The 26,562-nt window shown below is 42.8% G+C and overlaps 1 protein-coding gene across 1 annotated transcript in view; it reads left to right on the plus strand.

Moving 5' to 3' along the window:
- MYO16 (myosin XVI) overlaps positions 1 to 26,562 on the plus strand; it is a 543,552-nt gene that overhangs the window by 491,455 nt on the left and 25,535 nt on the right. The window contains exon 33 of the mRNA XM_036831092.1: positions 17,321 to 17,479. Coding sequence (XP_036686987.1) covers positions 17,321 to 17,479 — 159 coding nt within the window. The remainder of the gene's footprint in view (positions 1 to 17,320; positions 17,480 to 26,562) is intronic.

A 26,562-nucleotide genomic window follows, 5' to 3' on the forward strand; every position in this document is an offset into this window, starting at 1 on the left:
GAGCGCACTCCTGCCTCACATAAAGGTCTCCCTCCTGTGAAAGGGAGGAATTCCGCTGCCTTCTGGAACCATTTTAAATCAACCCTAAGTTTCCCTCATTTTCCAAATGAGTAAGTCCTCGGGGAAGACGAGCTTCACATCCCCAGAGAAGCAAGCTGTCCGTTTATCACTAGGCGGCTATCAGGCGAGGATGAGCTGTGGAAACGGCTCCCACTACCCCATCAGTGAACCTGAGCTTTCACGTAAGGAGAGTAGATCTCTCTGTGAGAAAAGGACGTTTTCACCCAGTTCCTGGCACTGCTGCAGTAAAGGAGAGTAGCTGTGTTTGGGACTGGCCACTGGACATTGCAGTGTTTCTAATTCCCCAGGTGTGCAATAGAAATAATACTTTGTCCATCTCCGCTTGGAAATGAGCTTTCAAGCGGAGTGAATTGATCAGTAGCCACACGTACCTATGTTAAGAGCACAGAGCTCTCTGTCTTCTATGTTAAACTGGACAGTTGAAAAAAATGCCTAATATTTGTTGTGAACGTGGTGACATTTTTCTCCCGTTGACGGCACCTCCTCTCTCTAAATGCCCAAGAATTCACACGGGGAAATTGTGCAACCAGGGACCCATAAGCAGGACTTGCATTAACTTGTAGAGCTAATTCCCTTGTAGTCATCCAAAAAGCATTCGCTTAATGGGAGCACGGGGCTTGCCACGGGGAATCCAAAGCAGAGGGAGAGAAATCAGTGCTCCCTGCCCCGTCCAGACAGTGCGGGGGGCAGGTGGGTCCACCCCATTTCAATGAGAGGCTGTACGTGGAGGCTATAAACCAGGAACGGGTCCGCAACTGAACCCCAAGTGGCCCGTGAACCCCAGGGGTTTGCTTGCGCCTTGTTTGGGGAGAGGTTGCACAGACATCATCACAAAGTGTCGGTGAGCAGGGCGCGGTGCGGGGGCCGCTGCGGCAGATGTGCACAGCTGGCGTGCCTGGCAGCCCAGAGGGGAAGTGCGTGACGGCTGCAGTCGAGGAGAGCCTCACGCCGGGGCTGGCACGTGGGCAGGAAGGGTGACGGGTACAATGATGGGGCGCGGAGCTAGCTTCCCAGGTGCAGAGGGAAGCCGGTATGACAGCCAGAGCAGCCCACGTGTGGTGAGCCCTGCCTCTGAACGTGAGTTCAGGGTACCTGGTCCTTTCAGCATCCGGCCATGAGCCTTGAAGGAGAGAGAGAGAGAAAACAGAGGGCGCATGGAAGCAGGGCAGGATGAGCTTCCGACCTGGAAGCTCCACGGCAAGGCCTGGAAGCATCGCCAACGTCCCTCTTCTGTCCCGCGAGAATTCAGCATTAACCCTTAGGATCTCCCCTACAGAGTAAGAGCCAAAGGAAGAAAGAGAACCCAACCGGTAGTAGCAATTCTGGGTATGTGCATGTGACCTCAGAGAATGGGAACTACTCAGCAACGCTCTGGAACTTTGGTCATGGTGTTCTGTTAATAGTATTAATAGCTAATGTGTGTAAGTGGCTCTTTCCGGTCGGCCAGGCAGGCAGACGTCCCTCTTCTCCCCGGGTCCTGTCTGTGAAGCCAGAGCAGCAGGTGTCAGCCTCTCCATCCACCAATGAGCAGTCGTCGACTTTGAGGGATGAAGTGATTTCCCCATAATCGCAGAAACTGGTCAGTCCCAGAGTCAGGAATCAAACACATCTCTGTTCTCCCAGACCCTGGGTCCTTTCTACTGTGGCATTCTTAGTCTCCAAAAAACAATTAAAGTGTAAAAATGATACCCAGTCCCTGTCTCAGAAAGTAATTCCTTTCTGAAGTTAAACTCCTTACCAGGAAAAGATATGGGAAGAGGACGCATAAAACTTTTCTTTTTGTAAAAACAAAAAAGCAAAAGGCCACATAAAACTGTTGTAAATGTTCCTAAGGGACACACAAGTGTTGGTTTTGAGCTGAGAGCATGTTCCTTGAGTGCCCCTTTGCCTTGTCCTCACATTCTTGATAAAACCCTTTCTACTCTCTGGTCCCACAAACTGTCCTCCCTAGTGTCAGGGACTCACAGCACACAGGTTGGGCCAGAATAATTCCTCACATTCAAAAGGGTTGCTTGCTCGCTTTCTGTCTGCCTTTGACTCAGCCTCTGTGAGGTTTTGCTTGGGAACGGTTCCTAATTACAGGTGAGCAATCGCTCACAGCAGTTGTTTTCACTTGCAAAGGGCTCACCCAGCATCTTTCCTTAAGGAAGTATTTGACTCTTCGGGATGTGAGTGTCCGTCCTGGGGGTGGAGCGTCTCAGATGCCTGCTCAGGACCAGCCAAAAAGTAAAGCTGTAGTGACCTCTCATCCTGTCCCGGGGCCACGCCAAGGGCTGCACAGATGATCAGAAGTGGTTCTCAACAGCCAGCATGATTGGGGCGGAAGAAAGGCACACCCAAAAAAGCCCTCCTCATCTGTGTCTCTATGGCAACTTTTTATTTCCTAAGTTACGTGGCTATAGAGACAAAAATATAGATAATGGCAAAATTAGAAACATGGCTGAAAAAAAAAAAATAGTGTCAGGCCCGTACTCAGAGCCCCTCAATAAATGTTTGTTGGGAGAATCTTAAACTCAGAGGTCTCCTGAGCTTGGTACTTCCACTAGGCACAGCTGCTTCATTCTTCTTTGAAACCCAGGAGCCAAACCAACCGGAGAGTTGTGACAATTAAATATTTAGATCAACCTGATCAACAAGTTACCCTTTGACTAGTGTGAATTATCCTGGGAAATTACCTTAACGTCTTGGCTGTGAGTCTACAGATGCCAGCATGGCTTCAGACCAGAGATAGGTATCTTGCACAAATTGTTCATCATTTTTGAGATGGGCCGGAAGAGGCAGAGAAGCCATCCCAGCTCGGCTGTTCTCTAACGCACAGTCAGTGGGAGGAGACTCTTTTGCACCTGGAATTCTGGAAAAAAGGGCAGTCTTTTCAGAAGTGGATTATCTTTCCTAACCAGTAAATATTTTTCATACCATCAACCCGTTAAAGCAAGCAGCCATTGTGTGTTGGGGGTCTCTAGACTAGATTTTGAATTAAATGCCCACTGGGGGCTCCAAAGAGAAACCCAGTGCTTTATCCTCTAAGCCACTCAGCAATTCTCCCCAAGCAAGTTAATAAAGACCTTCCTGGCTATCGGCATCTCATTATTGCCACAGAATACAATATCCCGGGGTTTTCTTCCTTTTGTGAAGAAACTCTTAGAAGTGACAGGGTACATGGAAAGTTTTCCTAAAGAGGAGCTGGACCACTGCCATGTTCTCTCTCTCCTTAAGAGGATTGGAAGAGAAAAAGCTGTTTCTTAATTACCTAAGAGTGTTTAGGTTCTTTAGGCTGACTTGAATCATTTTTATGATTAATTCTCAGATTAGCCTAGAAAATTCCTCACCACCTGAGAGCCAGCTATATGCGATGTCACTCTACCCACTGCCCTACCCCATGAGTCAGCAGCTATCGCCTCACACCCGCTGTGTGTGAAGCTTCTCAGACCTTTTTCTATGCTGGTTTTCCCTTCTTTCTTTTTCTGGTTTCTCCTTGAAACCAGAAATGTTCATACTTAGACATTGTACACTGACAATATACTGGGCAATTGCAATTTTACATTCACTAATACATGTTAATCGTAATAAGCCAATCAACGACAATCTAGTTTGCTTTCCTCCCCACACAGGTGACTCGGTCCTAGAATATGCAGGGACCAAAGCATGGCAGACATGAACAGGAGCCTAGATGACACACGTTTACAATGCAACACTCACGGTAGCATACCTGAGAACTTGTGTATTACCAAAGTCCTGCAAAACCTACAAAAGAGCTTCTTCACACCCAAAACTCTGACTCATGATCAAACATACCCTTCCCCCCACCCCTCCCCTGGCCAAAATGTCCATTTTAAAGAATGGAAGAATTGGCATGTGCGCTGTACGTACAACAGGGTAATTCCCAAGCAAATAGGCATGTTTTCGATCTTAGTTTTATTATTCTCCTTTGATGTGGAAAGATCCAGGAAGGAGTAAGTAAGAGACAGAAGACTTGAGCAAAGCAGTGGGTGAAAACTATCCCTATTCAGGCATTTCCACGTTACTGAAAAGGGAACCAAAGCTTGCAGCCCTTAAATTACTTACTGAAGTCACATCTGTTGGAGTTAGGTTTGCTTAATTCCTGTTCTCAGGTGAGATCACCAGCCGGACGGGGCCAGGCTGGTTTTAGAAGCAGGATGGAGGGCACATACAGAGCACAAATGACTAATTTAAAGTAGCCTAACGCCCACAATACTCTTTCCAATTCACATGTCCTTTTTCAAGTAAATAACCAATGCCCAGCAGCAGATTCTCTAGAGCAGAAGAGTATAGTTTTTTAAAAATTTTCATGAGAATTATATTGACTTTATTTTGTCTCTTGGTATTTAACCACCTTTATATATAGCTTGTAATGGAGCCCCTCCTGGATTTTTAATAGAAACTTGTGTTAAGAATAACTACTTCATGGACCTAGAGATTATCATACTAGGTGAAGTAAGTCAGAAAGAGAAAAACAAATATCATGCGATATCACTTATACGTGGAATCTAAAATATGACACATGAACTTATTTACAAAACAAACAGACTCGCAGACATAGAAAACAAACTCATGGTTACCAAAGGGGAAAGGGGGGGGCGATAAATTAGGAGGTTGAGATTAACAGATACACACCACTATATATAAAATATATAACCAACAAGGACCTACTGTACAGCACAGGAATTCTACGCAGTATCTTGTAATAACCTATAAGGGAAAAGAATCTGAAAAAGAATATATATATATATAACTGAATCACTTTGCTGTGCACCTGAACCTAACACAGCATTGTAAATCAACTATACTCCAATATAAAATAAAAATTTTTTTAAAAGACTGAAAGAAAGAATAACTACTTCAGTCCTTGAGAAAAATATGTTACCTACGTTTGCTCCATTTCAGGGACACCAGCTTTTGTGCTCCCATCGTAACATGCTTTCTGGTGCCTTCTGTCCGTCCCCTACCCACCACATGAAACTTAGCACAACCAGAGATTTGGTTGAATCGCATACGTGTCAAACGAGACAGTAAAACTCTAATGGCTGGCGTTCATTTCACTGATGTAGTTCACTTACCCAGGCTGGAAATCGTGTCTAATCTCCAGAGGCTGGGACAGCGACATGGGGGCAGAGCCACTGGGCTTCTGTGTGGTGATGAGGGATTATAAAAATGTCTTTTTAATCTGATGATCATTAGAAAACCCAGCGATGTGGTCCAGCTGCTAATCAGAGAGCATTTCCATTGCTGCAGGGGTCGAATCCATCTTAAGGAACCCTCTGTTATGATTTTAGGGAAAAGGTTCCATTTTTTCAGACAATAAAATCATTCTATGACATCGCCCCCAAGACACAAAGTCCTTTTCAGGATTAAAAAAATCGGAGGTTAACTTCAGGCAAAATGATTCAATGAGCAACAATATTTTGTGTTGCTCTTTGCTACTTGCCTCAAGTTTTCAAAGAGGTTTGGAAAAATCATTAAATGAGAAGGGCAGGCTTCATTCATTTATTCAAAATATGCACTGAGGGTGTGTTTTGTGCAGGGCATTGTACTTAATTGTATGGATTTTAAAAGTAAAATATGGGATCTGCTCAGAAGCAGCTCATAGCAGGGAAACACGAGAAATCCGAGGTACCCAGGCAGCAAGAAACATTGTCCTTGAAGATACTGTTTGGGTTTCTCAAACTGCTTACCCTTAATGCCTGTGAAATGCTGCATTTTTATTCAATTCATTCTACTCTCTTTCGTTTTTAAATGCTTATCGTGACCCACTAAATTGATTTTCCAACCCATAAATATGTCCTTTGAAACACTGATCTGGAAGGTAGGATTTATCTGGAGGGAAGGAGGAGGGTGAAACCAAAACAGTGAGAGAAATAGGCTGAGACCAGTGCATCTTGCACTGAAAGGAGGAGGGTTTATGCAAGGACATGATGGCATCACCAAGTGATGTTTTGGAGGAACTACACCAGGGTGTGTGAAAAGGGTTTTTCTATATTCATGTACTTGTAAACATATATACTTTAAAAATGATGGATGAGAAATGCTTAGTTGTGGGCACATGAGGATGGGACCGCCACCTCCTGGCTGGCTCCAAGGGGCTTTCTTCCTGTAGTTCTGGGTGAGATGAAAGCCATTGAGATCAGCTCGGCCTTTCCCTCAGTGTCCCTCCCACTGTCCCATCCTTCCTGAGTGGCCGACATCTCTGTGATGTGACACTGCCACTGCGACGGCTCCGGGGACATTCAGTCACAGGCACAAGGAATTAGTAGTGTCCACCCGTCTACTTCCGGAAAGGACACAATCATGGGAGCCGTCAAAGAAACAGGCCACGTGGCTTGAGGAGAATTCTGACGAGACTTTAAGTCTGTAGAGATATTTTTAATTTGTTATGTAAGGCCTCAGAGCTGCCGCCTAGCACCCACCCGGGGTGGGCAGTGGGGCTGATCTACAGACGTGCAGGGCACCGCCAGGCTGTTAAAATGTGTCCATGTCTCTGCACCAGTGGAAATCACTGCCATCCTGAGCCCTCGGGGGTTCCCAAGCCCCAGCCCCGGGGGTCTTGCCCCAGGCCTGCCCTGTGTCCTCCTGGTGAAATGTGCCCACAGGCAGAGGCTTGAGTTGTGTGGCTCCTACCTGTTTTCATTGGTCCTGGCTTGTGACCTTGGGGCTCTTAAATATCTGGGGTGGATAAAGTTTATAATTAGTTCTGAACAAGGATTTTGAAAAGACTCAGTATACACCGCTGCTTTTTGGTTTTTAACTTTTGCTGATTTTACTGGTTCCCTCTGACCCGGCTGCAACTACATCAGTGAAATGAATGCCAACAGTGAGAGTTTGTCTCGTATGACATGTAAGTGATTCAGCCACGTCTCTGGTTGTTCTGAGGTTCACGTGGTGAAGGTAGGGGACGGACAGAAGGCACGAGAACAGCATGTTGCGACGGGAGCCCAAGCTGGTGTCCCTGAAATGGAGCAAACGTAGATTATATATTTCTCAAGGACGGAAGTAGTTGTTCTTAAACAATTTAGCTAACTATTAAAAATCCAAGAAGGGCTCCAGGACGAGCTAAATATAAAGGTGGTTGAATACCAAGAGACAAAATAAAGTCAATACAATTCTCATGGAAATGAAAACATAAATGAATGCGCAGTTCTTATTCTAAAGGGATCTGCTGCTGGGTGTTGGTTGTTCCCCTGAGAAAGGATGTAGAACCTGATGGAGGTGTCTTGGGTGCACCCTCCTTGTTTTTTTCAGGTGGTAGGTATTACCAGTCTCCCATCCATGTGACACCATACAAGTGTCAACAAATACCAAAAGCTCCCAATAAAAGAAAAGGAATATCGTCCTCTCCACCTTTGCTTTCTGGAGAAAAGCACACACCTAAACCAGGACATACCCTGTCAACCTAGTGCAGCTGTGCAGGTGTGGCGTTCCAGGCCTCCTGGATTTATGTTACCACCTGGCATTGAGGAAATGTAAAAATACCAGCTATATAAATACCCGTGTGACCCATGAGATTAGACACGAGGAGTGGGTCTCCGGGCCAGGCCAGCTTGTTGTGTAGATGTTGCATATTCAGCTCATTATAGGGGAGGTGAGCTCCAGGGAAAGGAGAGGGTGGCCATGCTTCTTCCCGCGATGGCAGGGACAGGAGAGTTGGGCCCAAAAGGAGCCACAGCTCGTCAAACTGAAAAGAAAGTTGACACAACATAATTCTCTGTGCCTTTTTGGGTTCTGCAAACCTTATTTATACTGACAGTCATTTTTTAGCTTTACTATGGGTACATTCTTGCCCTGCTCAGCACATATGTTGTTGAAGATATCACTCTATTTCCTGCCTCGGTTGGTGTTTTTAGCACAAAACATCTCCTAAGACTTGGCAGGGGATTGGGTGGCGGGAGCTAAGGCGGGGTGGGCAAGGAAGCCCTTTCCTTCCACCCGACTTAACCCCAAGCGTGCGTCTTGGTGACACTTTCCCCCACAGAAGACTGCTCGACATACAAGGTCAAGAGCCATCTTGATCTATTCGAGAATGATGAATTCATAAGGGGTTTATAAAAAGTAGGGAGGAACACCGGGGGCCGGCTCTAGCCTCTCAGGGTAAGAAGCAAGCCCAGCTAATACGTGTTCTCAACCCACCCATCCTCGCCAGTCGCCGCAGTGTTGTATTTTTCTGCTTCTTGAGTAATCAGTTCTTATAGCCATATGACCATGTTGTGGAATGCGGCTGGCACAAGAGTCATCGCATGGGGACCTCGTGTGGTCCCCGACACCGGTAGACACGGAAGCCCTCTCTTGATCCATTTCTGGGACTGTTAGCAAAGGAGTGATGAAGTCTGGTTCACGTCGCTCAGGGCCAATTAGACTCCTGCTATTCAAAACACACGCCCCTTCTGTGTGCCCTCCTGACCACACCCCTTTGATAATGTGCCCTCTGCTGACATCTATCTCCTTACACAGCGCCACACGTGAAATCTCTCTTCCTGTTTGAGTTTAGGGCCAGCCACTGTGTCTACCTGAATCCCTACCCTTGACATTTGTCTTTCTCTTGAGGCGATCTGCCAAACGTCTGGGTTATACTCTCACGGATAAGAAAAAAGTCTTATTCATGTCCTAGAAGTCTATTAGAGTGCAGGGGGCCTGGGGAGTGATCTCTAGACCCTTATTTTTGTGTGTGTGTGTTTTTTCCTCATGTGCAATAATGGAAGATTTCAGAGAAATAGGAGATTTAAAAGGCATTGTTCCTTGGAACTCAAAGTAGATTTGGTTTAACACAAGCTGGATGCCGATTTCGGGCCTGAGCCGTCCTGCCCACGTGTAGTGACACACCATCTATGTGTGTCTGTCAGCAGAGTCGAGCTGCGACTTCTCAATTTTAGAAACGAGAGGCTGAGAAGCAGCAGGACCATGCCAGGCTCCTGTCCCAGACTTTGTGCTTTTCCTTAATGCCAAATAGGAAAAAACAAGCACATTCCTCCCCGCAGTAGCCTTTCTGAAGAGGAATTTTCCTATAGAGTTGCGGAATGAATGATAGCCAGCATGAGTAATGAGTTTAAAATGTATTTTCACATTTTTTATGCCTTGCATAGCACTCTCAACCTTAAATCAGTCAAACAGCTATAGTTTGTTTTTCTCTTGCGTTCCAGAAACCTGGATCTCAATCTCATCCGTTTCCAAAATACACCCTAAAGCTATCTCAAATCCAGGTAACCAAGAGAGAAGTGATGTTTTTAAGCATTCTTCTTAAAGAAACACTCCATCGCTCAGTCCTTCCTCATTCTCCTTGACCTTTCTGTGGCATTTGGCACCGTCAGCCCCGCCCCTGCTTCAAGAAGCCTTTCCCCTCTGTCAACCACGCACCCTCCCATCCCGTGTGCTCCCCCCTCCATGCGTACACCTGACCGTTCGCGTCCACTATCACGTGTGCGCTGCCGTCTGCCTCTTTACTTGTAGGAATGTCACTTTTCCTGGAAGAGATCCTCCCTCCCGAGAGATTTTTCAGTCTCCCCTAGACATTATCTTTTCAGTCCTAACAAATGCTCTTGTTCAAATCATCGCCACTCGGTTTAACCCTTGGGTAGGCGGCTGTCACTTCAGAATCCACGTTCACAGCCCTACCCGCACCCTCATCGCTGGTCCTGGCTTACTCCCAGTGCCTGGGCTCCCAGGGGTCTGTAACTCAGTGAAACCCCACTCGCACTCCTCCTGCAGCTGCCCGAGTCTAAATTCTCACTGACTTTCCGTTTCCAGTCTCCCTTCGAAGCTGGTCAGCTGCACACGTTTGTTGCTGGATGAATAACACTTTACAGATACAGCCTCCTTCCGGGCACACCCTCACTCGGATACCTGCTGGACCTCCCTGGGTGATGCCCCGGAAGGGCCAGGCTCCTCCCACACCCCAGGGCAGCGCTGGGGCAGAGCCCACGAGGCGCTCACGCTGCTGCTCTACATTGTGGCTTCCTTTTCCCTCCTCCTCGCCACATTCTGTCCCTGCTTGCAAATCCAGTGTTTTCTCCCCATGCCCGCCCTGCGGGGCTCACCTGGCCACTGAAGCCCCCGCCCCTCCTGTGGATCCCTGGGCATTTGCACGGCTTTCCTTCCTGCCCCTGGTCTGCTGCTGAAGGTGCTCTGGAGGCGATCACCTTCGAGTTGATCACCTTTTGTGTCGAGTCACCATCCAGAAGCCTGAGAAGAGGCACCTGTTAGGATGCACCCTGGATCTCCTGTACATGTTGGCATTTTAAGTGTCAAAGGCTTTAACACACACACACGAAACCCAGCCAACATTAACTCAGCTGGGTAGAATGAGTATCCCACAGTGACTATTACAGATTATTCATCCCCGAATCCCCCGAGATAGCTGGACAGTCATCTGTGCTTTTTCTTCTTGCACTTTGTCAATTGTTTCCATACATTCCTGTCATTTATTGTGTCTTATCACCCCTCTAGAATGGGAGCATTTAAGGAACCATTTCTTTTAGGTATATATTTCTAAAAGCTCTTGGCTAATTCTTCGCATACCATTTGAACTGTGTAGGACTTCGGAATTACATGTTCCATCCCTGGAGAAGCCTCCTGGTGTAGAGGAGGAACATGGTTGGCCCACAGCTCATCACTCTGCATTCAGCTCACACAAAGCCCCCAGAGTGGCCGCCAACCCAAGGGCATCTCACTGTTTCCCAGGGATGGACCAGCCCCTGTGCCTTTTACCACTTTCCTCTGCCTGTAGATTTGGAGGGAGTTCTCTGAGTCACTCACCACACGCACGTGTTTCTCGAGCGCCCCAAACTTATTCAAGGAGTCATCTTCCTCTCTAGTAAGAAGCTTCTCTCCTCCCCTGAAAATCTTGGCATCCCTTTCCTGAGAGAAGTTCCTCTGCTTAGCCTCTGTCTCCCAGCAAAACCCTGCTTCCTCTCCTCTTCCAGGCATGTCCCCTTCCGTGAACTTACACCTCTGACACCCAGGTAAACTTGCACTCCAGTCCTGTGACCAGTGAAGAGTTAGGCTTTTTCTGCTCGGACATTGCCCTGAGGATCGTGTAAAACAGCAGCAAGCTCTCACGGAATATCAGTGAGAGCCAGACGTCATGCGCCCTTGTCACCTTATTCAGTGACATCTCCCAGCGAGAGTCAAGTCCTAGGAGGCAGGACTGGATCAGATGCATTGCGGCCAGGACCCTCTACGTTTGGGACAGGTTCTGGGCTTTTTTGTTTTCAAGAAATTGAAACTTATGCAATTGGGGGAAGGAGAACCTTCTTTAAGAAAAAGAATAAAAATGACCAAAATTTAGGGAGCAAAGTGGACATTTATTTAAAATGAGAAGATAAAGCAAAGCAAAATACTCATTGTTCTGTGCTTAGAACAGTGCCTGTGCACACTAGATGCTCAATAAAGATCTGTTGAAAGAAAAAGAAAGAAGTAACAAAAAAATCACTACAACAACACTGCTGTAGAAATTTTGTCAGAAAAAGCTGTCAGGCACACAGATGTTAACTGTGGGTGCTTTGCTTGACTCCCACGGGCCTCAGCAGTGGTCTTTGAAAGTGGCGTGCAGTCTGGAGCCTCCCCTGTAGACTTGGGGTCAACCGGCTTCCACCCGTCTCCAGCCGCCAAGATTCCAGGAGTCAACACTGACCAAATCGATTATAATTTCCTGACATTTGACATTGTAAAACCATGTAAAGTAAGACTTTTTAAAAAAGCAACTATGCATGAACCTTGTGTATTTGTAGGACAATAATGACATAATTATAAGTGGTAATTAGTGGGAAAATAGTGAAAACATGAAATCTCCTACCGTCAGTCAGGAATAGATTTCCAATATTCACAAGTGTTTTCTTCTCCAAGTTAACGCTCTTAGGTAGAAATCAAACAGCTCTGGCCCTTTGATTTTGTTTGTTGTTTAAAAGCTATGACATTATTATTAACTCTATTCCCCACCCTGTACATTTCATACCCGTGACTCATTTATCCTGTAACTGGAAGCTTCGTTCCTCTCAATCTCCCTCACCTATTTCTGTAATCCCCTGCCACCCTTCCCTCTGGCAACTACCTGTTTGCTCTCTGTATCTATGACTCTGTGTCTGTTTTGTTATGTTTGTTCATTTGTTTTGTTTTTTAAATTCCACATATAAGTGAAATCATACAGTAATTTGTCTTTGTCCGTCTGACTTATTTCACTTAACATGATACCTTCAAGGTCTATCCATGTAGTCACGAATGGCAAGATTTCATTCTTTTTATGGCTGAGTAGTATTCCATTGCATATATGTACCACATCTTCTTTATCCATTCATCCATCAGTGAGTTGCTTCTGTATCTTGGCTATTGTGTCTTGTCCAGTTTAACACTCTTAGGTAGAAAGCAAACAGCTCTGGCCCTTTGAATGAGTAAAACATGTTTACCACACACACTGAAATTTCCTTACTTAAAAATGTTAAATAAGTGGAGATTAGAACCCAAGGCATATCATTAACAGTGGAAATCCTTCTATATGTTTTCAGTAATCTCATGTGAATGGGGAGAAATGATTACTGTGATGTATGATTTCTCTGTAATAATTCACATGAATTCTTCAGTTAGTAAACTTGTCAACTATTTCGCAGTTACACAGAGTGTGGTTTCTTTAAGAAAGTGGATTTTTTTATAGCAATGTTGTTGTATTCATTCATTTATTATTCATTCTTTTTTCTCTTTCTTTCAACAAATACTTATTGAGCACCTACTATGTGCAGGCACCCTTGGAGGCACCAAGATTGCATTTAAGCTCATGGTGTCGATTTTCTGGAAGGTGGAGACAGAAAACAAACAAACGCTTGAAGTGTAACATGTCATGTGGTGAGAAGGACCGTGTAGAAAGCTAAAGCAAGTTGTGAGGGCAGAAATTGACCTGGGGAAGGGAGAGGGGTGCTGTTTTCCAGAAGGTGGTTGGGAAGGCCTCTCTGCTCAGGATAGTTTGCGTGGAGCCCTGAACAAAGCGCAGAGCCCCCGGGCTCACTCCGGGAGAGTGAGAGGATGGGTGGAGGGATGCAGAGAAGCTGGTGGGGCTGGGGAGGGGTGTGGTAGATGGGCAGCTGGAAATGAGGTCCAAGGCGAGCAGGGAGCGGGGTCCGGGAGGGTCTCTCAGCCTCAGGAAGCCTTTGGATCATGACCTGAGCAAAATAAGAAACCAGTAGAGAGATGTGAGTGGGAAATGGCATGAACTGACTTAGCTTTTTCTTTTAAATTAAAAAAAAATTGTTTTTCTTTTGGCTATGCCACATGACATGTGGGATCTCAGTTCCCCGACCAGGGATCGAACCAGCGCCCCCTGCAGTGGAAGCGTGGAGCCTTAACCACTGGACCACCAGGGAAATCCCATGACTTAGCTTTTAAAGCAGGGTTTGTCAACCTCGGGCCTACTGACATCCCAGGCCAGATGTCTTGTCCCCCGGTCTTCATCCTGGAGGCCTGTCCTGTGCGTTGTAGGGGGTTTTGCAGTATCCCTTACCTCTACCCACTAGATGCCAGTAGCACCCACCTCCCCGCTGTGACAACCAAAAATGTCTCCGACAGTGTCAAATGTCCCCTGGAGAGGTCGGGGTGGGGGTGGGGGCAGGCGTGGGGTGCAGTATCATCTCCTATTGAAAACCACAGTTTTCAAAACATCACACCCACCCAGCCTGATACTCTGGTTATATAAAAGCTAGCACTGGACTACGGAATTGTATGTGCATTCATATTTCGAGATTTGGTAGAATTGTCTCATTCGATTAATGCTCAACTTGAATGTGCCTTCGTTGCATACTTGTGTTCAATCATCATATCTTAATGTAAAGACCAAGACCGTATCTTTGAGTCACATCCCCCGATGTGATTCATCTTTCCTGTACCTGTGAGAACAGCACCAGGAAGTCGGGGGCGGTCACAGAGAAACCCTGTTCACAGGCTACAAGAGAATTCCACAGGAATTCGAATTAGCTGATGTTACGATGCGCCCATCAGAAGACTGCCCCTGAACTACACAGGCCACTGATTTCACAAGATGCAGAGATACAAAAAGACTCAGACACACCCTTAAATCTCTATGTGGAATTTTCCAGCCTTCACTTCCCTACTTGTTTGCTTAGATTCATTGAGAATCTCAAATATTTTCTTTTGATGTGACTTTTCTTCACCCTCAAAACCCTGATGACCACGGCTTGGAGGCATGAACAAACTTGATGACTGTATTTGCTCTGTATTGTTTTTTTTAATTTTCCACAAAATGTGTGTCCTGTACCTGCACTTTTATAACCAAGCCTTCTTCAGACTTCATGCCAGGGTCCTCTTGACGGGATGCCGTTGCAATTCCTTCGGTGTTTAAATAATGGGTGTACTTTTGACAAGGAATGTTGCAACCATTCTTGCATGAAACTGACAACTTTACAGCAAAATCAAACTTTTGAGAGTCAAAACCTCATTGGGGTTGAATCGAGAAATGAACAAGTTGGTGGACAGACTCTCGTGCACGGGTTCAACGTGGAGTCAGGGCGTTTATGAGAAGAGACTGACACGAATGTAGTAACCAAGAATCCCTTGGTTAATATTCATGAATAAGCATAACCCCAAAGTGGCGATGTTGATATTGATGTCGCAACTCTATTTCGGTGGCTAGAGGACAGTTTTTCAAGCTGGGGTTCCCAGTTCATTACCACTGAGGCACGGCTGATAAAGGCACAGAAAAGAAGCTGCTTTATTCTTTACATCAGCAAAGGAAATAAGGAAGAAAGCCTTTACTGAAGGGGCCAAGCTGAAGAATGAGTGTGGGTGGACGGCAGAGCCATGCACGACTCGATCTAAACCCAGCGGCAACACCGGCTCACTGGGAAATGTTTGAGGGTAGATTCACCTCCCCAGGCCCCAGTGACCTCATCTCAAAAACAGGTGAGGGAGTGACAGATCTTCAGAATTGTTAGGAAAATGAGGACTAAGTCAAGTCCCACCTCTAGCAGGGGATTGGCGCATAATAAACATGCAGGAGATGGTAATTACCGTAAGAACAGTGTGAATAATTGTCATCAGGTTGACCACTTATTCTTCCGTCTTAAGAAGGACTCGCTCCCTTATTCCAATCCAGAGCCATCCTTGGGATAGGCAGACATGCGCTCTTACGATAAAAACATAGAGAAAATTTTAGTAGATAACGTAAGGGTCACAGCTTAAGTTTTGCGACACATTTTAAAACATTTCTTGGCCACAAGTGAACCTGCTGATTGGAAATATGAAAATATTTTTTTTAACTTTAATAGCAAAAATGGAGGGTTCGACTATAATTTACATATAGCAGTTGTTTATGAGATAGAAATCCATTCTGGGGGAAGCTAGCATCACATATTCGTACCAGGACTTCACACAATGTCTCAGAGGACGGGGTCCTGTACCGCCAGACCTAAGAGGACATCCCTGTTACCTAGGTGCTATGCCCTGCTTCACACTCCGAGCCTAAACAAGACCCCCTGGAGAAGGTTCCCTGACCCACTGCCACCCAACTGGGAGCTCACCAACTTCCTTCATCTGCTTGCTTGTTCCTTTGCTTGTTTGTTGTCAATCACGGTCCTGCGGGCGACACTCCAAGCTACCTGTCTACTCGTTACTGGACCTCCAGCTAGTGGAGAGAGTCTGGCCAGAGGAAGCATTCAATAAACAACTGAATTAAAGAGTGAAAAAAAAAAAAAAAAAAAGCTTAAAGAGAAATAAAAGCAGGTGAATGTCTGTGTCTTGAGACAGCTTTAAAACCAAACCTGTTTTACTAATTTTCAGAAGATTATTTTTAAAAAGGCAAAATAGAGTTGACCAAGTTGAATAGATACTCTTTCAGTTCCAGCCTGTTCAATAATCTCTGGCTGTCAAGAGCTAAGATGGTGACGATCACCCGACCTCGCCTTGGCTGCTATTCCCACCTTGGCCTGGCCAAAGCCTTTTCACTTGTTTTTTAAATGCAAGGAGTCTGGAGCTACTCCCTGGGTCGTGGAAATAGAAACTCTTCCACCTGGTTGTCAAAGCCCTGCTCATTTTGCCCTCATTCTATCTGTCCAGCTCTTCCTTCTCTAAGCCTTGGAACGGCCTCCTGTCTGGGCACACCAGACCTGCTCACTTGTAAAGCAGCGGCCACTGCCCTGCACAGAAGATGCTCTGAGCAAGATTCCTGATGGTGGGGAGGCAAGAGGGCTGAGCGGGGAGAGGGCATCCCAGGCATAGGGAATGCATATCCCAAGCACCAAAACGTGTCAGTGTGAGCATCTGGGTAAATGCTGAGGGCCTGAGTGCTGTTTGAGTGCAGGTCTCGAGGGCAAGGGGAGACAGCATCCAGGAGGGAGAGCTAGGATCCTGTCAAGCCCAGCCTTGGAGATGAGCTCTGGGGGGCTGGCCCCCTGCTTCCTTCTGCCATCACGGTGGGTAAACTGTTCCTCCATCTGTAAAATATAATAAAGCATATTACGTTTATTATCCGTTTTGAATAATGTGTTGGCCGAAAACTGCAGAACAGTCTGACTAAGAGATACCCAGAATCTACTGTACACCCACAGACAAGGGGCAGAAGCAACATGGCAAATCCCTGATGTTGAACAGAAATTCCCCGGAGGGTTGGAGCGCTCCTTCCGGCTCTTCAGCCTAATTTGGACAGTGGCTTCTGTGTTCTTCACCTCAGAGAACTCAATACAGCACATGCATTAAACATTTAGGTAATTTTGTTACTGTATAGAATGCAGAAGTAGGGTTTTGAAGTTTAGTATTCCTAAGTGGATAATAAACTTTGTAACAATAGTGAAAATATATTTGTTACATTTTTTTCAAAGCTATAAGGTTGCCTCAACTCAACTAAATTTAAAAACTCAGAAAACTTCTGAACCATGAATATATTGCCATGCTTCTTTTAGGAAATAACCTTCTCAAGATAGGCAGTTCTGTAATGACAAGTAATTAGACATATGACGTCAAAAATTCTGTATAGAATTTCATAATAATGTTTGAAAATAACAAGTTATGAAATTCATTATTGCCACTGAATGCATCCCATTATGTTTAACAGTGTTATGTCAAAATTTGGTGAATATTTTGTAGGCTATACGTTTGATTAAGGGTGATTATTAATTTACTGTTTCAAACATAATTAATGTTTGTTTTCGTAAGTTTTATTATTTCCTTCCACTATTTGATTCAACTTGCTCAGTACACTTTATCAGAAAAGAAGAATTTTTTTTACAATTTGTTTCAGGTTTTGAAACTAACATGAACCTTACTAGCCGAGATGATCTTGGTACATCAGAAATTGCATCAGAGACCCAAGATAGAAATGCAAATAACCATGGGATTCAATTATCTAATTCACTCTCCAGCGCGATCACTGCTGAAAATGGAAACTCCGTCTCAAACGGTAAGCACTTCTTTACACCCAGAAGTAAATAGATATACGTTCTAAGTTGTATCAACTTTCTAGGGAGAATGGAATTAAAACAGAAATGAAGTAGGCTTAAAAACTGGAAAAGGGTATAAGGTTTGAAATATCACTCTAGGGTGTGTTGTTAACTTATTATTTTCAAGTTAAAGAATTCAAATTGCATTCGGTATTAGTTGACTTTTCAGGGATTTTTATGGAGTATTTGGTCTGTGGAAACCAGTATAAAATGAGACATACTGAGCGGAAGGAGGCAGAAAAATACTCTAACAGTATTTTTAATGAAAAATGTATCTTTTTCATTTCTTTTAAAAATTTATTTATTTTTTATTTTTAAAAAATTTTTTATTGCAATATAGTTGATTTATAATGTTGGTTAGTTTCAGGTGTACAGCAAAGTGATTCAGATATATATATGTGTGTGTATATGTGTATGTATATATATATGTGTGTGTGTGTGTTCTTTTCCCTTATAGATTATTACAAGCAATTGAGTATAGTTTCCCGTGCTATACAATAGGTCCCTGTTGGTTATCTATTTTATATATAGCAGTGTGTATATTTTAATCCCAAACTCCTAATTTATCCCTCCCCCTTCCCCTTTTTCTTTTCATACCTCAAAAGTGTGAAGGAAAATACTACTGAAGGAATGGTAAACACCACACTGGCTTTAGGTGTTCGATGTGAGTGTATCAGTGAAGGTATCCTATAGAAATTGGCTTGACTGTGTGTATCCAAAGCCTGTCTAATAGTGACTTAAACAAATAGCTTATTCCTCCCACACTAGAAGAAACTCAGGGCTTCTAGTATTGTCTGAAGGGAAAATTCAGACCAATCTTTTCTTGAAGAGACTGAGGAGGTGGGCATGGGATGCAATGAAGGCCAAGCAAAGAGGCCTATATTCTAGGCTTTTCTCTGAAGGACATTGGGGGCGTTCACTGAGTCCACAGGAGGTAGCTGAGAAGCTTGGCTGTGCCTTTTAGGATTGTGGGGACAGGCTGAGTCCAGCACCTGCCAAGGCCCTGGGATGAAGCCTTGAAGGGTCCATCCTGAGAGTCAGAAGGAAAACCAGGAACCCCAGCTCAGCTATGAATCTTCTCAATCCCTGGGGCAGGACTGAGGTCCTCCAGGATTGACAGGGCCCACAGGTACCTGGGAGAAAAAAAGTATAATCTATCCCAAAGGACAATTACAGTATTCTAGACTTCAGAATGTTCTTACAAACCATTTTTCAAATACAAAGTTCAACACATAATCAAAAAGGACCAGGCACATGAGGACACAAAAGTAGATGAAAATTACAAGCAGAAATAGCAATCCATTGCAGTGTATTATCCATGGGGGCTCAAAAGATTGGAATTCAAAACCATATACTTTAAAATAAGTATGTTTACTAGGCCTAAGGAGATAAAAGAATGAGAATCTCAGCAGAAATCAGAAGCCATGAAAACGTGTCAAATGGAAATTCTGAAATTGAAAAATGCAGTCATAAAATTAAGTACAATAGAGGATGAGGTTAAATTTAATTAGACACAGCCATTAAAAAAAAATCCTAGGAAAGTGGAAGATAAATCAGAAAATATCAAGAATGAAACACAAAGAAGCAGAAGAGAAGAGTGGAAATTCCAGAAAATGGTTTAGAACCTATATTCCAGTAAAATAGTTTAGAGACCTGAAGGATATGCTGAGAAGGGTTTTTGGAATTCTGGGGAAAGGAGAGAGAGTCTGTGGGCAAGAGAAAAGATCTGGTGAGAAATGGGAGAGAATTCTCCAACACTGATGAAAGCACTAAGAAACAGGTTTAAGTTGGCAATTTCTTATAAACATACACTTTCCATATGACCCAGCAGCCCCCATCCTGGGTGTTTACTGAAGAGAAATGAAAACAGCATCCATATAAACACCTGTATGCAAATGTGTATCCTACCTTTATTCATAATCACCTAAAACTGGAAATAAATGAATTGTCCTTCAGTTGGTGACTGGACTGTATTCGTTATTAATTGCTGTGTAAAAATTACCCTCCAGAACTTAGAGGCTGTTGTTTTGTAGTTTCTGTGGGTCAGGAATCTGGGTGTGGCTGAGCTGAGTGCCTTTGGTTCAGAGTCCCTCGCGAGGAAGCGATCAGCTATCCGTCAAAACTGTAGTCATCTTGAGGCTGGTTGGAAAGATGGTCTGATTTCAACATCACTCACAGGAGCATCTCCACAAGGGAGGCCTCACAACAGGGCGGCTGGCTTCCCCCAGAGCAAGCTGTCCATGGGAAAGCGAGGAAGAGCACCCAGGATGGAAGCCACGCCCACTGCACGGCTGCTCTTGGAGGGGACAGCCAGCACTCCGGCCACATCCGGCTTGTTGGATTCAGGCCATATGTCCAGTCGAATCATGGGAAGGGGTTACATGAGGTGTGAGTGCCTCCAGGTGGGCCCGTCAGGAGCATTTCACAGGCTGACCAGTGCATGGATCAACTCTGCAATAAAAAAGGATGAACCATTATTACACACGACAAAATGGATGCAACACAAATGCATTGCACTGAGTGAAAAAAGAATCAAAAGACTCTAAGTATGATTGCATTTATATGACATTTGGGAAAAGGCAAACTACAGGGACAGTAAGAGATGAGTGGTTACCAGAGGCTGGGTGCAGTGGCCGGGGCTGGGCTGTGTAACAAAATGTCACAGGCCGGGTGGCCTGTAAAGAGCAGTGACGTGTTGGCCACAGTTCTGGAGGCTGGAGTCCAAGGTCAGGGTGCCGGCACCGATGACAGCCCTCTTGCAGGTTGCAGATTGCCAGCTTCCTGCTTGCCCTCACGTGGTGGAAGGAAGGAGCTAGCTCTCTGGGGTTCCTGTTATAAGGGCACTAATCCCATTCATGGAGGCTCCACCCACATGACCTAATCGCCTCCCAAGGGCTCCACCTCCTAACACCACCACACTGGGGGATAGGGCTTCAACATATGAGTTTTAGGGGGACACAAACATTCAGACCACAGCAGACCACAGAGGGGCATGTGGTGGTTGACAAACAGGAATGAGTGTGTTCCTATAAATTTGTAGGCAAGTACATAGAATAAAGGTGAATCTTTCTTTCTGTAAATGTCACTTTTGTTTAAAAAAAAAGCCTGAGTAGGATAAATGCAAAGAAAAATACTCCTGGGCATATCATAGTGAGACACTGGTAACCAAGCATGAATCTTAAAAGCAGCCAGAGGTTAAAAAGGAAAAAAAAGACAAATTACCTTTAAGGAAGCAGTGGAAGTCCAAAGACAATGAAATAACATATTTAACATGCTCAAATAAACTAACTGCCTATCTAGAATTTTACAAACAGTAAAATACTTCTGTAAGAATGAAGGGGAGTTAAGGATATCTTATAAAAACAAAACAAAACAAAAACTGAAAGAATTAAACATGGGCAGACCCAGAATGCTCAGGTAAAAGAAGGAAAAATGAACAATAAAAAACTAAGTAAAGTTAGGAGGGGGTAAAAATAATATTTAGTATTATACACCAATAAATCACATTAACAGGTTATAATTTCAAAGGTAACCACTGAAAGAACAGTAGAGAGGTGTATAATTTCCAAACTAATAGAGTAAAATAGAATAATAAAAAGTCAACCTAAAAGATAACAAAAAGGGTAAAATAGGAATATCTGCAAGGTACGACAAATAGAAAAGTCTCAGATGGTAGACAAAAAAGCATACATGAAAATAATTAAACTCAATTGAATTCCATTAAACTTTAAAAGACTCTTATTTAGTGTAAGTTCACGTTAAAAATCAATTAATACAATATTTTAAAGCTTAAAGTTTCTGAAAACATGTAATACATGAGGATGCTGAAAATTTAAATGTGAAGGGATAGAAAAGGAAAAGATATAGCATGCACATATTAAAAACAACAACAGTTCTGTTTGGAAGTTAAAAATTACATTGCTGAGTAATCAATAGATTCAAGAAAGATAAGAACCTAAGTTACTGAAATATAAAATAAGCAACAAAGTCAATGTTAATTATTTGAAAAAAATCTTTGAAGCATTAATAAAATTGAGAATTCTCTTTCAAGGGTGGTAGAGAAATAAAGTGTACACAAATAGCCAATTCTGGGATGAAAAAGGGGACCCACCACAGATCTTCCAGAAATTTAAAAAAATGATAATGATTATATTATAAACAGCTTTATGCCAAAGTAAATTTGTGAATTTAGATGAATACTTTTCTCAAAAAAATTACAACTAACCCAAAATAGAGAAAAGAAATAGGAGAGCTAAATAGTAATGTAAATGTTAAATTATTGAGTTTGTAAATGAATACTTTCCTACAAGGAAAACTCTAGGCCCAAATGATATTTCTGGTAAGGTCTCTCAAAATTCTAAGGATGAAATAGTTCCACTGTTATACAAACTCTTCCAGAGAATAAGAATGAAGAAGGAGAAGAAAAAAAATTAAAACAGAAACCTCTCCCAGCTTGCATAAATAGCCACTTAATTTATGACAGAATTGGCATTGGAGGAAGAATAATCAATTGCTGTCCATGTGAGGAACAAAAATGAAACTTGACCCCTACCTTACACTATACACACACAATCCCTGGTAATTTTAGATCTAAACGTCAAATGTAAAATAAACTTTATAGAAGAAAATATAGAATAATAATTTTTTAACCTCAGAGATGGGAAAAGAGAGGACTTCTTAAACAAATTAAACAGGATACAAAAAAGTGCTAACTGTAAAGGAAAAAGAAAAAATATATATATATATACACACACATATATATATATGTATATATATGTAATGGGATAAAATATTTTCAACACATTTAACCAACAAAGGGCGATATTCAGAGTTTACTTAAAAACAAACAAAAACTACTGAACAGAAAAACAGAAAGGACAAATGAAAAGGCATGTCAATATTTTTAATGAAGTCCAAATTTATTCGTAATTCGAGAAATGAACATTAAAACCACCACGTGAGGGGCTTCCCTGTGGCGCAGTGGTTGAGAATCTGCCTGCTAATGCAGGGCACACGGGTTCGAGCCCTGGTCTGGGAAGATCCCACATGCCGCGGAGCAACTGGGCCCGTGAGCCACAACTACTGAGCCTGCGCGTCTGGAGCTTGTGCTCCACAACAAGAGAGGCCGCGATAGTCAGAGGCCCGCGCACAGCGATGAAGAGTGGCCCCCGCTTGCCGCAACTAGAGAAAGCCCTCGCACAGAAACGAAGACCCAACACACCCAAAAAAAAAAAAAAAAAAACCACCACGTGATCCTACTGCAGACCCTATAGAATTTCAGAACTGACTGACCAGGATGAGGAGCTTTGTGAAAGGATCACCAGGAACGTTAGGGCAGGGATTTCATTCGGAGGAGAAAGAGCCAATACTGATTTGAGAGAGAACGTTGGGAGCTTCTGGGTAACGGACAATGTTCTATTTCTTGACTTGTGTGGTAGTTAAGTTCCTCACTTAAAAAAAAAAAAATGGGAGAGAAAGAGGGAGGGAAGGTATTTCAGAATGGCTGTTAGGTAGCCAGGATGGTGGTACTCCATGGCCGTCAAGAGATTCTGGCTTCACCGTCCTATCTCTGGCTTCCCTTCAGGTCCAAGTAAGGTCGGGGGATGTAGTTTTTCATCTGAGCACAAGGATGTTCATTGCTGACCCAAGGATGTTCATTGCTGACCTGCCCAGCAGGAGGGGGCGAATGGGTCTTGGGGAAAATCTACCCAGGCGATTCTCATCACAAGTCACGCTTTACTTGGAAGGAGTCATGGGGTGGGTCATTGATTAGGGCAGGGCTCGTTCAAGCTTAGCATCAAGGACCCCAGGGTAATGCGGGAGTGTTCTGTTGGCACACAGGAAAAGGACTGTTTTCATCACACACACACAGAGAAAAAGCCCCAAAGTGTTTCTGAATGCTACCCCTCCCCCCATATTAAGCAGGGATTCCATGTAAGATTGGTTGGAAGTATTTGGCTCGTAAGACAGAGGCTTTTTGGTACGATGGGAGGAAATGACACTGGGAAGATACAGAAGGATTTTTATACCTGCGGTAAAGATTTCTAGGGAAAGGAACTGCAGTTACCAAGAACAGACAGACGTACCGGTTCCCAGGTTCCCAGAACATGGGTCTTTCCTAAGTTTTCTCCTCTCTTCTTCAACAACATATTACTATTCATCTGGCGTTTTAATTTTATGCAGGTTATAAACGCTGTACATGTTTTATGTGACAATTTGGAAAATACAGGAAAGAATAAACAATGAGTAAAACCTACCATTCCTTGTATTACCCAGAAATACCCAAAACATGTCTAATATTCCACTGTGTAGAATTCTGTTTTTTTTCATACAAGTATATGTGTGTGTTTATATAAGATATTTGGTTTTGTTTTTATAAAGCTTGAGTTATACTCTACACGTGGTTTTGACAATCTACTTTTTTCCCTTAGAAATCTCATGTGGTATATCTCTAGGTCAACAAATGCAGATCTGCATTGTTTACAGTTGGCCGTTAATTGTACATGATGCATAGCATCTCATCAGATAGGACTAACATGATTTAAAATAACCCAGCCCTATTTGTTGGATATTAGAATTATCTCCTGATTTTCTATCCTTAAAATAAAACTGAGTGTTTATGATGGATTACTCCAACTTGATTAAAATAGACATTTTGTACAACTTTCCATGTTAATGTGTCATGTCCAGATTTATGTGTGTGTGTGTTTAGATGGAAATATAGATATATAATCTTTCTTTTAAAACCATTGCTTTCTGAAATCTCTGATGATAACCCTTTACAAAAAGGATAACAAAAACATTGTATACCTTTATACTGAAATTAAATATTCCTAAAATAATAAAAATGGAATTTGAGTGATAGCAATAGTCAACAAGTGTGTGATAAGAGAATATTTCACAAAGGTTGCATATATCTAGTAAGAAGGTAATTAATTCATTTTTTATTTTCAGTTTTGGAGTATTCAAGGATAGCTGCTAAACAAAAAGGGAATTTAAAATATATTGGTTGATCAAAACTGAACGCACAAACATTTAAAAAGATAACCATATATCCTTTCATTTTTATTAAATTTTCACTCCCTGCCATTTTCCCTAGCTCACCTTGGGTGATGCTTGTTCTACCACAAGGAAAGAGAAAATAGGCACTCCCCTTTACCAAAATATTTAATTTGTCTGTGTTTTGAGTCAAAAGCCAAAAGCTATGGCTTGGTAAATGGTCCTAGAAAACTTAATACAAAAAACTCGAGTTTTACTCTAAAAATCAAAATAAACCCCAAAACCAACGGAACAAACCAAAAAACCCTCTAGACCAAATGGAAATTTTTGTGGAATATGTTGCCTGAAATTAATCATATAAAATTAAATATTTAGGAATATCAGGCTTCAAAACTTCAGTATGTAACTGATAGTGTATGTTCAAACCCTGAAACAGAGATTTATACGTTATCCCTTAAATGCTTACAGAGACCAGATTTTAAAATAAAGCTAGTTCTGCGTTGTTGTTCATTGAAGATCACTTGAAAATCTCGAGTTATGTGCACAAAAGGAAAATTATTTCATTTAGGATTTCAGTCTTTCAAAGCAACATGACATGTTTATTTTGATTTACCTGTGTGGACACCATGAGCTTCTGGGTTCCTGAAACCTTCCAATGACTATTAAAATATCCGGCACAACGCTCTGGATACACAGGCAGGCACTCAGTAACAGCATTTACTGATTGGAACAATGTTGCATATTTCATAAGAACCAGTAAGTCCTATGCCGGGGCCAGAGTCAGAAAACCTCTCCTGGTCGGTATGATAAAAACTGATCAGATGTTATATATGTAGAGCACATGATATATACATGGTCAGTATAACTCAAATCAGTTAGTCATATTGGTTCACAATTCACAGGGTATAGTCAATATGCTTACTAAATAAAGGCACAAGATGGGAATAAAATGTTTAAAATAACTCGAAGTTTTCATTGAATCAGAAATAGTGTTATTTTCAAGGAAACGATTTCTCTGGAATGCCAGTATCTGCATGCTACCTCTGCTTCCCAGAAATAATTATCTGTTTGTTCATTTGCTGAAATATAGTTATGTGTGGGTAATTATAGCTATCACTTACTTTAATTGCCATCCTTTTACTGATGCGAACACAGACTTAGATCTTTTTTTGTATATTTAATTATTCCCTGGAATTGTGGTTATTTATCATTAGATTAGAGAACAGTTTTTAGTGCTAGAACATTGTAGTTATATCAAACAAAATATTGTGAATCTAAAGATGTTTAGTGGGGAAATAAAGATATGACAAATTCTATCTAGGCCATTTTATGTTCAGTATGATTTTCTTTCTTGCTGCTTGATGACTACGCATTTTATCGCTGGGCATCAGAAAAAATGACAATTAAAGAATACAGTCATTACATTTGATTTTACACTTACCATTCTCTGAAGATTGTCTTTCTTTATTTGTGCTGTGTTTATCCTCGGTGCATTGTAAGGATAATCTATGGTGATAAAGTACTGGGTGAGACCATTTACAAGACCAGAAGCTCTGCGTTCTTTGCATAGACTACAAGGCCACATTGAACCTAGTGCGATGGTAGCACCAAGCCACATCGACTCTGGGAACTTTGGAGAATGGCTTTTTTCACTCATGCTCAAGAAAGATCCAGGCCCCTAGCGAAGGAGTCTTTGGTTAGAACCCATGAAATGTATTCAAATATAGGTTTTACAACCTCATCTTGTTTATAGGAACTGTATAGATTCTTTGGAATTCATACTGCTTTCTGATTCAGAGCCAAACTGCCAGAGGAAGCAAGCCTTCACTTGACAATCTAGAATATGGTGCAATTATCTATTTTGAGCAGCAGAAGGTAGGTTTGTCAAGAAAGCAAGCTCCTCAGGCATTCAGAAAGCCCTGCTCCACTCCTCCTTTTCATTAAAGATAGTTTGAAGTCATATTGAATAATTTCTAATTTGGACTTCATTTAATTCAGTTTCCTCCACTGTAGTTGAGAAGTCGGGTTGAAAATGGCGGATGGA

This window comes from Balaenoptera musculus, chromosome 18 (genome assembly GCF_009873245.2).
Source record: "Balaenoptera musculus isolate JJ_BM4_2016_0621 chromosome 18, mBalMus1.pri.v3, whole genome shotgun sequence".
Taxonomy (NCBI): domain Eukaryota; kingdom Metazoa; phylum Chordata; class Mammalia; order Artiodactyla; family Balaenopteridae; genus Balaenoptera; species Balaenoptera musculus.